This window comes from Aotus nancymaae, unplaced genomic scaffold, assembly GCF_030222135.1.
Source record: "Aotus nancymaae isolate 86718 unplaced genomic scaffold, 86718_ANA_hifiasm-v0.15.2.pri h1tg000059l, whole genome shotgun sequence".
Taxonomy (NCBI): Eukaryota; Metazoa; Chordata; class Mammalia; order Primates; family Aotidae; genus Aotus; species Aotus nancymaae.
The window spans coordinates 53019848-53033838 of NW_026988473.1; the positions used below are offsets into that span (position 1 = coordinate 53019848).

Sequence of the window (13991 nt, forward strand, 5' to 3'; positions counted from 1 at the left end):
CCTCATCTAAATCCCTCATTGTTGATTAAATTATTAACTTCTGATGGCAATGACTTTGCTTTATGATATTTTGTATTTTCATATCAACAATATAAAAAAAATTTAAACTTTAAAGTCACTGAGAAAATATTGGAGTCAGTTAAGATCCACTGTAATCCTGGTAAAAAGCAGCATATGATTGAAATTATGTTTGTGAAATTTTGAAATTACTTTACCAAGGATTAAGAACATGGAAATGAATTTGCAAGAGACAATTGGAAACAGCTCATTCTGCCTGGGAAGAGTAGCCTAAGGAAGGACTCTTTTAAGGTATTGGGCTTATTGAAAAACATGTATAGGGATTAGTGATCCTCTTTTCTCTAGTCACACTAAGTATCAACAAACATAAAAGCCAATACTTTCTTAGGGGCATGTAAAATGAAAAGAACAAGAATTATGTACTAGAAGTATTATAGTGTTTTTCTACTAAATGGTGTCAGAGTTGTCCAAATCAAGATGATGGCCAAGATGACATTTGACACTTGTCATTGTCTTGCATATTGTATGTCCCCAAGGTCACATTACAAGTAGTTTCATACTGTCCACAATATATGTCATATTTGTGCTCATTAGCAAAGTAAATATCTTGAATGGTTTGGCCAATTGCACCAATAAGAAAAACACAGTAAGTCTATGGTGGGCAGGTAAAAGAATTTGGCAGATGACAATGACAGGTCTACATCAACACTGTGCTCGCTCCTCTCCACAAAACTTTCCAATAGCCATTTCAATAGCTGGCCTTCATTTCAATAGAGATGTGAAGAAAGGCAGACAGGTGTCCCAAACATGAAACTAATTGTCATTCAATAGAATTAGCCTTACTTCCTAAGGTCTATGGGATACAGTTTCTGAGGGCTAGGACCCTGTAGAAGGTTCTGATGAGGGAATTCTTCACCTCACTATTTCTCAGGCTATAGATAATAGGGTTCAACATGGGAGTCACAACACTATAGGACAATGATAACAATTTCTTGCTGTCAGGAGAATTATTTGATTTAGGGCGGAAGTATGTGAGACTAGAAGATATATAGAAAAGAGAGACAACAAGGAGGTGTGAGGAGCACGTAGAGAAGGCTTTACGCTTCCCTTTAGCTGATGGGATCTTGAACATGGCAGCAGCAATGCAAGTGTAGGAACACAAGATCAGCAAGCAGGGGACCATGACCACCAGAATGGTTCCAACGATGGCGTAGATCTCAAACAGTGCTGTGTCTGCACAGACCAGCCTCAGCACAGGTGGGCTGTCACAGAAGAAGTGGTTCACCTTGTTGGTGCCACAGAATGGAAAGCTGAAGAGCCACGTGGTCTGCACAGTAGCTACAGGAAAGCCTGGGAACCAGGAGGCAGCAGCCAGTTTGGCACGTGTCCTTTGGTTCATGATGACTGGGTAGTGCAAAGGACTGCAGATGGCCACATAGCGGTCATATGCCATGGTGGCCAGGAGGAAGCATTCAGCCACCCCAAAGAAGAAGAAGAAATACATCTGAGTGGCACAGCCAAGGAAGGAGATGGTTGTGTCCTGGGCAAGCAGGGTCCCCAGCATTTTGGGCACAATGACTAGGTTGAAGCCAATCTCCAGGAAAGACAAGTTTCTGAGGAAGAAGTACATGGGGCTGTGTAGCATGGGGTCAGCTAGGGTAACCAGAATGATGAGGCTGTTTCCCATCAGGGTGACCAGGTAGATGGTTAGAAATGTCAGGAAGAGCAATGACTGTATTTCAGTAGGCAGGGAAGAGAAGCTCATGAGGATAAACTCACTTATTCTTGTCCAGTTTCCCATAGCCATAAGTATGAGCATAAATCCCCAACTGTGGTCCTGGAGAGAGACTCTTGATTGGAATTCAGATACTCAATCTCTTTTTCAGATGTTCTCTTAATGTCAGGGATAGAGACAAGATCAGCACCTCAGCTGGAAGAGGAAGGGTCTTTTATTGGCTAAGAAAAAAGACACAATAAAGAGCCTTTAGTCAGAGCCTAAGCACTAAAGTGAGCAATATGTCACCTTTCTCCTCTCTTTTATGTTCTATTATCTTGTTAGCATTTTTACTAAAACAAACCTGATCTTGTTCACACACACTCATTTTCTTCTGCACACTTAATACTTTTGTAACAGGGTTAAGTGAAAGGGATCCTGAGGCAATGGAGTGAAGTAAGATGAAAAAGATGAAGATGAAAGATAAAGTAAGTAGAAAGTTTCCATTTGTACCTGTTATATATCAGCCTTCAGCAGACACATCGTTTTCATCTTGATCTGCTGTCAAAACTATTACTTACCTTTCTGCATCCATTTAGAGACTCCAGTTCCAAAATACTTGAGAGGGTATGCAGTAAAAACGCGTATTGTATCATATTTTATTTTTAAACTATTCAAAGTAAAAAAAAACAGAGGTGAAGGGATGAGTCAGAATAATGTTTACAGTGTGTGACTTTTTTTGTTTTTGTTTTTGGTGTTTTTGACATGGCGTTTCACTTTTGTTACCCAGGCTGGAGTACAATGGCGCGATCTCGGCTCACCGCAACCTCCGTCTCCTGGGTTCAAGCAATTTTCCTGCCTCAGCCTCCCGAGTAGCTGGGACTACAGGCGCACGCCACCATGCACAGCTAATTTTTGTATTTTTAGTAGAGACGGGGTTTCACCATGTTGACCAGGATGGTCTCGATCTCTTGACCTCGTTATCTACCCGCCTCGGCCTCCCAAAGTGCTGGGATTATAGGCGTGAGCCACCGCGCCCGGCCATGTATGGTTGTTTTAATGCACTTTCTGCATGCATTTAGGAACTCCAGTTCCAAAACAATTGACAGGATATGCAGTAAAAACCATGTATTGTATCATATTTTATTTTAAAGTTATTCAAAGTAGAAATAATAGAGGTAAAAGCATGAGTGAGAATAATGTTTACAGAGTGTGGTTGTTTTAATGCACTTTCCCCCTCACTCAGTGTAAGAACTGTAGACTACTTCAAATCACACGATAGTTATTTTTTCTTGCCAAATCAGACTATGGGAAACGATGTTAGGAGTTTCCTCTTTGGTCCAGCATATCTATAATTGACAACTGATTCTTACTACCTGCATAATCCACTGACTCTCAGAATTAAGATCTGAGAGGAATATTATGCTACAACTCTGTGGAAAGCGAGTGTGTCCAAGGAGATTCTGACTAATTCTCTTTCAAGAACAGGAAAATTGGAAAAAAACAAAACAGATTCCCACAAAAAAATCTGTAAAAAATATAAGAAACATTTGAGTGAAATTTCAAAGGAAAACATTCATGGATTAAAAGTTATGAAACAAGAGACAGAATCTTAAATGATATAAAAAGAAAGTCTGTATTTATTCAATTTCTATGGCAGCACTGATTATACAATGATTGATTATTCATTGAAGCTTAGAATTTAATAGAGAAAATATTTAAATAATTATAACACATCACAATGGAAGTCAAAATACAGAACTATATTGTACCTTAGAGGGGCACAGGAACACAGAATGTAGTCTTTAAAGGCTTTCTAGGCAACAAAGATGAAAATAAAGTTGGCTAAAATATAGGAATAGGCACCGTGGGAAGATGGTGTTGGAGGCCAGCGACATGGAAGATGGGCAGCTTTCCGACATGACTCAGATTCTGACATAAAGGTAGCACCCAGCGACAGGCCACAGCAAGTGTAGAAAGTGCTAGGCGGGGACAGTGCTTATGAGGGCCTTCCAGACCATGGAAACTGTATGTGCACCAGTATCACAGTATTGAACTGTTGAAAGTGTGGATTCAAGTGAAGAGAGTTTTTCTAATTCAGATGATGATTACTGTCTTTGGAAGCACAAATGACAGAAATGTTTTAACCCTCCTCCCAAATCAGAGTCTTTTCAGTTTGGCCATAGCAGTCAGAAACCACCTGTTGCTGGAGGAAAGAAGGTTAGTGGCCTTCTGCAACTTCAGTGGCAGTGGCCACTGAACTTGGTATCTTGGGAATGAAGCAGACAGTCCGAGACCTACAATTATTTGATTGCTAAGAAACTTAAGAGTGAATCCCAAGAGCATACAAAAAGACTAGACAAGGAATTAGATGAATATATGCATGGTGGCAAAACAATGGTATCAAAGGAAGAGGAAAAGGGGCAAGGTCATCTCAAAAGGAAATGACCTATCAAAGACAGGCTAGGGAACAGACCAGAAATAAACCATAAACATTGATATGAGATCACGATCACGGAGGAAGATTCTCAAGAGAAAGTGGCTGATGAAATTTCATTCAGGTTATAGGAACCACAGAAAGATCTGATAGCTCAAATAGTCAGGATTATTGGGAACAACAGGCAATTGAACTTCTGATGGAAAGTGCTGAAGTGGAACAAAATGGCAGCCTCTTTATAATGAATGGTAGGTGAAGAAGAACACCGGCTGGACTTTTTCTGAATCTCTTGAAAAACATTTCTAGTATCAGTAAGGAACAAATTAAAGATGTTTTCTACATTGAAAATCAAAAGGAATATGAAAATAAAAAAGCTGCTAGGAAGAGGAGAACACAAGTATTGGGGGAAAACATGAAATAAGCGATTAAAAGTCTAAATTTTCAAGATGATGATATATCATGAGAAACTTTTGCAAGTGACACAAATGAGGCCCTGGCCTCTCTTGATAAGTCACAGGAAGGACATGGAGAAGCCAAGTTGGATGCAGAGGAAGCCACTGAAGTTGATCATTCTCATAATTTGGATGTCTTTTAAGTACATTTTTGATCGTTTGTGGAATGCCCTTTCTAAAATAACATTGTAATAAACAATTTTTACTAAAATTGCAATGTTATGCACTGATTAACATGAGAATCTGGAGGAAAGAGAATTGTTTTCTTGTTTTAAATAAAAACTAATATATGTGGCAAAAGGAATCCAATTGATGGAAACATTTAAGTATATCTCATGTATGACAAAATACTTAAAGAGTATATAGCACAGATTTAATTTCTCGATCTATTACATGTGCTAATTATTATATTACTAGTTAATAATCCATTTTGTTCAGGTCATTATAACATATTATTCAAAAGTTTATTTGCCTTTTCTGATTTATCTTTGCAGTAAATTGTGCTTTGGCTTTAAAACATTCCACTAAAAGATCATAATGAGACATATAAATTATTAAACTGTTACAAATGCATTCAAATTTGTTTTTTCTGTGTTCTAAGAACTGAGGCAATTTTAAGGATAAAGACTAAAATTAAAAGAGGCTTATACTGATGGCTCTTCCCACTTATTTGTTTGTCAAGAAGTAAATAAATGTCAGAAAATTTTCAAAGAACTATTTGTACTTTTTTTTTTTTTGAGACAGAGACTCAGTCTGTTACCCAAGCTGTAGGCAGTGGCCTGATCTTGGCTCAGTGCCACCTCTGCCCACAGGTATAAGCGATCTCATGCTTCATCCTCCTGAGTAGCTGGGATCAGAGGTGCCCTACCATGCCTGGCTAATTTTTGTATTTTTAATAGAGATGGTGTTTTGCCATGTTGGCCAGGCTGGTCTAGAAATCCTGGCCCCAGGTGATCCACCTGCCTCGGCCTCCCAAAGTGCTGGGATTACAGTCGTGAGCCACCACAACCGATCTATTTGTTCTTAAATTTAACATGTTTTTTGACTTCTTTTTGACTTCTTAATTAACTTGGTCATATACTAAATGTGAGCTACACATGTGTATTTTTTTTTTTTAATTCCCAGGCCGGGCGTGGTGACTCACACCTGTATTCTCAATATTTTGGGAGGCTGAGATGAGAAGATGGCTTGAGCCCAGGAGTTCGAGATCAACCTGGGCAACATAGGGAGACCCTGCCTCTAATTAAAAAAAGAAAAAAAAAAAAAAAAACCCAGTGGCAGCCTGCCTAAGACTGCCTAAGACAAATAATTAATGTCCCTGAAAAAGTGAGCCAAACAAATGGAGCTGGAATAATAAATAGTAAGAAAGGTAATGAAGATGTTACTAAGCAAAGAGAAATCATCATTTAATGGTGAGAACTCATGAAACAACAGAGAAAATCAAAGAATGACTAACAACCAGTGTGTCCCTGTGAACAATTTGGTTTTCAAGAATATATTCAAAACATTGCAGAATCTATGCAGAAAAAAATTTTTTCTTAAAATAATACTTAACACACTGAAATTGGACTGCTCTGTGGCACTAACAAGTAAAAAAACCAAAATTCATAATTTTGAGGAAAATATTGGCGATTTTAGCAACTGTAATTGCTCAAGCTCTCTCTTTCTCCCTCTCACACACGCACGCACACACACATACACACTCACACACACACCCTATAAAATTTTGAATGAAACAAAAGGATCAATGATATTAATAAGCACAGTATATCAGTTAGAAACTTCTGTTTTATTATAAGACAATCTAGACTTTTGTACTTCAGAATAAACAGAATAAAGTCATGGGAGACAGGAACATAACAATTTAAACTAATGGGACATATCTAAGATATCAAAGGAGATGTCCCTCTTCTGAAAACAAAAAGTAAATAATAGGAGAAACATGTAAACATCTGTAATCTGTACTACCAACAACATAAAATAAAATACTCTTGAACAGGTAATCACAAACATGTTCAACATATTGTAAGAAAAATACACCTGGAAATAAAAAATGTCATTAGGAAATTAAAAGACTGTGAAAAACAGTCCTGGATACTGAAGGAAATGGAATTAAGAGAAAGTTTAAGAAATTGAGAAATATTACGAAATGATAAAAATTATAGACTAAATTAAAAACTCAGGAAATGGGCCGGGTGCTGTGGCTCACGCCTGTAATCCCAGCACTTTGGGAGGCCGAGGCGGGTGGATCACAAGGTCAAGAGATCGAGACCATCCTGGTCAACATGGTGAAACCCTGTCTCTACTAAAAATACAAAAAATTAGCCGGGTATGGTGGCACGTGCCTATAATCCCAGCTACTCAGGAGGCTGAGGCAGGAGAATTGCCTGAACCCAGGAGGCCGAGGTTGCGGTGAGCCGAGATCGCGCCATTGCACTCCAGTCAGGGTAACAAGAGCGAAACTCCGTCTCAAAAAAAAGCGAAACTCCGTCTCAAAAAAAAACAAACCTGAGGAAATAAAAATAGATAAATTTCTGGAAACATAGAATGGCACATCAAAGTGGAAAAATGACAGACAAAATGCTAGCAAAAAATAAAAATTGTTGAGCTAATAATTTTAAACTTAAAGTATTTCTTACTATACTACAAAATTTATGGAAATATACTCACTAATATCTTAATCATTGTCCTAGTTTCCTTTTAATTTTGAGGGTAGAGAAAACTTTAAGTTTGCAGAGAGAAAACAAATAAAATAGAAAACTCAAATCCACAAAACCACACAAGCCACAGCCAAAACACCTTTCAGGATATACACCAAAAAAAAGAAAAAGAAAGATAAAATAACTTAGAAGAACAATAGATTCTGCTGAACACACATATGACAAAATATAGTACATTCAGGTTTATATGAATTTGGATGAGAATAATTTTATTATCACACAAGAAACAAAAAAAACTAAATTGCTCTTCAAATCAACCTAGAAAATAAAACAGACACAGAAAGAGAAAATAGAATTAAAAGCAGAAATTAATTTCAAAAATTTAAAACTGATAGATCTAAGATTTGGCCTTTTGAAAAATTAAGTAAAGATAAATTGTTGAAAATACCAAATAAAGAAATAATGGAGAAAACAAAAATATTTAATTTAGCAACAAAATATGTAAAATAATTTCAGATATAGAATGAAACTTTAAAAATTATAAGCAAATACTACTACAGTAATAAATGTCTGATTTTTAAAACAAAGTAGCTTTCTAGTAGAATGTAAGGGTCAGCCTTGAATAAAACAGATAAAAAATGAGTGGTTCAAAGTAATTTTATCAAAAGATTACAATTCAAAAGTCCATTAACCAGGATAGTTTAGTGCTTGAGGTATTTATTCCTCCAGGGAACACATAAATCTTGTGATTTATCTTTAGATGAACTGTTTCAGAACAAAGAAAAAGATGCAGTATTTTCCAACTAATATCATGAAAATTACCTATACCTATTTTCAAAGCGGCACATACAATACGTACACAAAAAAGCCCAAAGACTAATCTGACTTGTGAATATAAGTGAAAAATTAAGAAATAAAATGTAATCATTTTACATCCAAAACTAAATATGTATGGCCAAGTAGGATTTATTATAGGAATGCAAATATATTTTGTAATTCAGAAATAATCAAATGTAATTTATCTCATCAAGATTTCAATCAAGAAAAATGTTAACCTCAGCAAATCCTAAAACTGTTTGAAAGTTCAACATTTATCTCTAAAAAATCCAACACAGTAAAGTTTTATAACATTTGAGAAGACTACTTTCTTAATGAAACCTGAATATTATATAAACAATAGCCAATTCTGAGATTAGGAGCATAATATTGGAGCAATGGTTCTGAGAATTTGGGAATTATGGAACCCTTCCACAATCTGACAACAGTTATGAACTCTTTCTCCTCCCAAATTTACATATATCCATATGTAGAAAATTTTGCATATAATTTTGGAGGGTTTATGGATATTCTGAAGATCATAGATGTTGTTGAAATTTTAATGCCACTATTGGTTTAAAAATTCTGGCCAAAGTAATATGATAAAAATAATAAGGCATAAACATTGAAAAAGAAAATAGAGAATTATCATTAATTTCAGAAGAAAAGTTGTTCAATGACAGAAAACTAAGTTGTTCAATGAGTTGACTAGTAATACAACATAGTTTAAGAAGAAATATTTTTCTTATATACAAGGAAAAAACAGTAAAAAATAAATTTCATGTTATCAATAAAATCCAAAAATCTTGAAATAAACACATCAGGAAACAATTAGTATCCTATTTAAAATAATCAAAGCCTTAAGAAATGTCATAATATAATCTTGAACAAATTTAATGTCATATTGTGTTTATGACTAGAGAAATAGTTTTATAAAAATATAAATTTTTGTCAAATTATTAAAAATATTTAAAGTAATTCCAAAATTTAAAAAAACCCTATGTTTGTGATCATATGGCAAAATATTTTGTAATATTATTTGTATTTTATAACATTATTTATAACATGAAAATATTTTATAAATCTCTATGCATGCTTTAAGTATAATATATTTGTATTAGACAAATCATGGAAACATAATGAAGTCCAGAAATAGTGTATATACCAGAAAAATACAACGAAGAACTCTGGGGCAATGCAAAAAAGCCCAGTTAAATTCTCACCAGTTAAATATCATAAAATGTTACATTCAATATAGATGATGATTTAAATGTTGAAATTCTGCTCTGGTTGAGCATGAAGAAAATATGTTTATATTTTATTGTATATGCTTGTGGTCTTTCTAAGCAATATACTAAGGCAAATTTCCTGAAGATGATTGATTAGCCCAAATAAAAATTAAATAATTTTAAACATAAAACCCAAAATTAGAAAAAAATTGAAATTAAAATAAGAAAATGTCTTAAGATATATGGCAAAAGATTCCTACAGATGTTCCAAGAGTAGAAATTTAGGTAGAGGGGGAATAAAAGCCAACATAGACCAGTGGTACTGAGAGCCCAGAAATAAATTCACACACACACAGTCAACTGATATTCAACAAGTGTGCCAAGAACACACAATATAGAAAAGGATAATCTTTTCAACAAATGATTTCAGGAAAACTGAATATTCAAATGCAAAATCATGAATTTTTTGTTTACCTTTTATTATAACACACACAATAATCAACTCAAATGAATTAAAAATGTAAATGCAAGAACTGAAACTACCGAGCACTTTGGGAGGCTGAGGCAGGCAGATCACCTGAGGCCAAGAGTTCGAGACCAGCCAGCCAATATGGCGAAATCCCGTCTCTGCTAAAAACACAAAAATTAGCCAGGTGTGGTGGTGCACACCTGTAATCCCAGCTATTTGGGAGGCTGAACCAGGAGAATCGCTTGCACCCAGGAGGCGGAGGCTGCAGTGAGCCGAGATTGCCCCAGTGCACTCCAGCCTGGGTGACAAGAGTGACACTTCATCTAAAAAAAAAAAAAAAAAAAAAACTGAAACTATAAAATGACTTGAAAAAAATATAAGGCAAGAGCTTTATGACCCTCAGTCTGGCAACAATTTTTTGGATATAGCACCAAAAGCACAAGCAATAAAAGCAAAATTCGGCAAGTGGGACATCAAGTTAAAAACCTTCTATGCAGCAAAGTCAATAGAGCAAAGAGACAACCTACAGAATGCAAGCAAATATTTGCAAACCATATATCTGATAAGAGTTTAATACCCAAAATATATAATAAATGCCTACAACTCAGTAGCCAAGAAAATAAGTAAGCTGATTTTAAAATGGACAAAAGACTTGAATAGATATTTCTTTAAGAAGACATACAAATGGCCAACAGGTGATGAAAAGATGCTCAACATCAGTAGTTATCAGGGAAATGCCAATCAGAACTACAGTGAGTTATCACCTTACACCTGTCAGGATGGCTATTATCAAATAAATAAACCCAACAGACAAAAACAAAGGAACAAAACAAAGCAAGTCTTAGTGAGCATGTAGAGACGTTGGAAGCCTTGTGCACTGTTGGTGGGAATGTAACATGTTGCTGCCACTGTGGAAAACAGTATGGAGGATCCTCTAGAAACTAAAAATAGATCCAACAATCGTGCTTTTTGGAATATATCCAAAGGAACTGAGATCAGGATTTTGAAGTGATATGTGCACTCTCATGCTCATTGCAACGTTATTCACAAGAGCCAAGATACAAAAACGACCTAAATGTTCACTGACAGATTAGTGAATGAAGAAAATGCGGTATATAAATACAGTGGAGCATTATTCAGCCTTAAAAGAAGACAGCCCGCTATATGCAACAACAGGGATAAATGTGGAAGAGATTATACTAGGTGAAACAAGCCAGTAATTGAAGGACAGTGCATGATTCCACTTATATGAGGTATCTAAAACAATCCAACTTACAGAAACAGAATGTCGAGTAGTGTATATTAGATTCTGGGGAGAGGGTAATAGTCAGGAGTTGCTTTCCAAGGGCATAAAGTTTCAGTTTGGCAAGATGAATAAGTTCTAGAGATCTGCTGTATAACATGGTACCTATAGATAACAATACAGTACTGTGTACTCAAAATTTTTTGAAGTGAGTAGATCTCATGTTTTAAGTGTTCTTAGCACATGCACACATCCACACAGGCAAAAGTCACAATGATTTCACATATAAACACATTTGATGTTGCATCATTATAGTGTCAAAATTGTGTCAATAATCTACACATGATTGGGTCAATTATAACCCAAGCATTTAAGTAAATACCATGTAAGCATGTAAGTCATTTTTAAAGAACATTACCACTATTGAATACTCACCATAAAATAGTAAATGGAAAAAAAATCACAAAAATACATATGATTACATGTAAAATTTCAAACTCATAAATATGTGCATAGCAATTTGCAAATTTTTATCAATAGTCACTTTCAAGTGGTAGGAAGAGAGATGGGATTCTATCTCCTTAATTTTGCTTTCTGGGTTTTCAAGCATTCTACAATGAGCCACACATGTTATATAGCAGCAATAAAAGCAGTAATAATAAAATAAAAATTATGGCCTCATGTTGGTAATATTTGCTTAATACATAAAAGAATTATGCTATGTGTGTTACTTTTCCCTTTTTCAAATTCTTCTAACAATAACTGTCTGATCTAGATGCTATAATTATCCTCCCGTTGTTGCCACTGGATGAATTGAAGTTTAGATACATTATGTAATTCGTTAAAGAATTTGGTAATTTGTTTACATGGGCAGTAAAAGGCAGAGTCTGCATTCAAAACCATAATTAGAAAAAATATAACAAAAGCAACATATGGGTTTTAACAAGGTATGCAATATGAATACAGCATATCTTTAAGTCTCATTTTTTTGTCCCCTTGTCATCCAGGTACCTTAATCTTCACCAATGCTGAGGGTAAACATATTTGTTTATTATTGAACAAATTACTCTTTTATATGATTCTATACCAGGAATTGGAAAAGTTCTTTCTGTAAAAGGCTAGACATAAAATTTTTCATGCTTTGTGGACCATATGATCTGTCATAACTACTCAATACCTAGACAAATTCATGCATGCGTGCACACACACATATAAATAAACAACATATATGATACCTAATGTATACAATATAGGTATACAAATATAGAATTAGGTATATAAACATATACAATACCTAAGCAAATGTGCATGGCTGAGTTCTAATAAAACTTTATAGACATCAAAATTTTATTAAAATTTTATATAATTTTAAGACGCTATAAACTATCACTCTTTTAATATTTTTGACAATTTGAAAAATATAAAAGTCATCTTTAGCTTATGGGCCATATAAAACAGGGCTGAATAGATTTTGTCCATGAGTTTTAGTTTGCTAATAACTGCCTATACCCTTGCTCATGACATCACCTGTGATTGCATGTGCCCCCTCCTCCACCTGGCTGACTTCTTTCTTCTCATCTTAAAAACTAAAATGTGTCTCCCTTGTGATGCTTCCAGATAGGGTTATTCCTGTATTCTTTTAAAAATTCTTTAATTATTCAGTTGTATTTAAGTTATCTAATGATATCTGAATTTTCAAATTTAATCTGTAAACTCCTTCAGACTAGAAACTTCTTATTTTCTTTATAGGAATGAGCCCAATGTCTGCCCATATTAAGTAATTTATGTGTATTTTTGGGTGAATGAGTATAAGAATAAATATATGAATTTTAGAAAGTTCATTATTCCTAAGTTTCCATTGGATTTCATATCCAACTACATCCTACTAAAATGACCTTCAAGCTGGGTGCGGTGGCTCACGCCTGTAATCCCAGCACTTTAGGAGGCCAAGGCGGGCAGATTACTTGAGGTCAGGAGTTCAAGACCAGCCTGGCCAACATGGTGAAACCCTGTCTCTACTAAAAATACAAAAATTAGCCAGTCACAGTGGTGTAATCCCAGTTGTAATCCCTGTAATCCCAGTTACTTGGGAGGCTGAGACAGGAGAATTGCTTGAGCCTGGGAGGTAGAGGTTTCAGTGAGCCGAGACCACGCCACTGCATGCCAGCCTGGGTTACAGAGTGAGACTCTGTCTCAAAAACAAACAAACAAAAAACCATTTCACTAGAAGCTCCATTTCATGACAGCTGTGTTGTGTGTGATGCTGGTGGAGAGGACTGTGGAAGAGAAAGGGCAGAGATGAAAGGGCCTGCTAAGGTTCCTATAGAACTTCTGGAAACTACTGGGAAAGAAGAACTGGCAACCTGCCTCCAGTGTAGGAGACACTGAAGAAGCTGATGGCCCTTGGCCAGCCCACAGGCTCCTTGCCAGTTCCTGTAGAACATCCCCAGGAGCAGCTATTTGCTAATCATCTGACCAACTGTCCATAGAATGGAAACCCACTCTCCTAGGCCTTCTGTAACCATAAAACTGTCCTAAAGAAGTAGTGTCTCCATAAAGAAGGATGAGTTCATGTCCTTTGCAGGGACATGGATGAAGCTGGAAACCATCATTCTCAGCAAACTAACACAAGAACAGAAAACCAAACACCACACGTTCACACTCTTAAGTGGGAGTTGAACAATGAGAACACATGGACACAGGGAGGGGAACATCACACACAGGAGCGTGTTGCGGAGTGGAGGACTTAGGAAGGGATAGCATTAGGAGAAATACCTAATGTAGATGATGGGGTGATGGGTGCAGCAAACCACCATGGCATGTATATACCTATGTAACAAACCTGCACATTCTGCACATGTATTCCAAAACTTAAAGTATAATAATAATAATAAGAAGAAGTAGGGTCTCCTGATGTCCTCTGCCTCATGAATGTTCTAGTGAGGAAAGTCTT

The 13991-nt window shown here is 35.8% G+C and overlaps 1 protein-coding gene and 1 pseudogene across 1 annotated transcript; one reads left to right on the top strand and one right to left on the bottom strand.

Annotated features, from left to right (window-relative positions):
* Nucleotides 1–871: 871 nt before the first annotated feature.
* On the bottom strand, nucleotides 872–1834 carry LOC105720102 (olfactory receptor 10A5). Its single transcript, XM_012456403.3, has one exon. It carries the CDS (start codon nucleotides 1823–1825, stop codon nucleotides 872–874), a length of 954 nt encoding a protein of 317 aa, XP_012311826.3. The 5' UTR covers nucleotides 1826–1834.
* Nucleotides 1835–3607: 1773 nt separating this feature from the next.
* LOC105720103 (phosphorylated adapter RNA export protein-like) lies at nucleotides 3608–4764 on the top strand (annotated as a pseudogene).
* Nucleotides 4765–13991: the final 9227 nt, after the last annotated feature.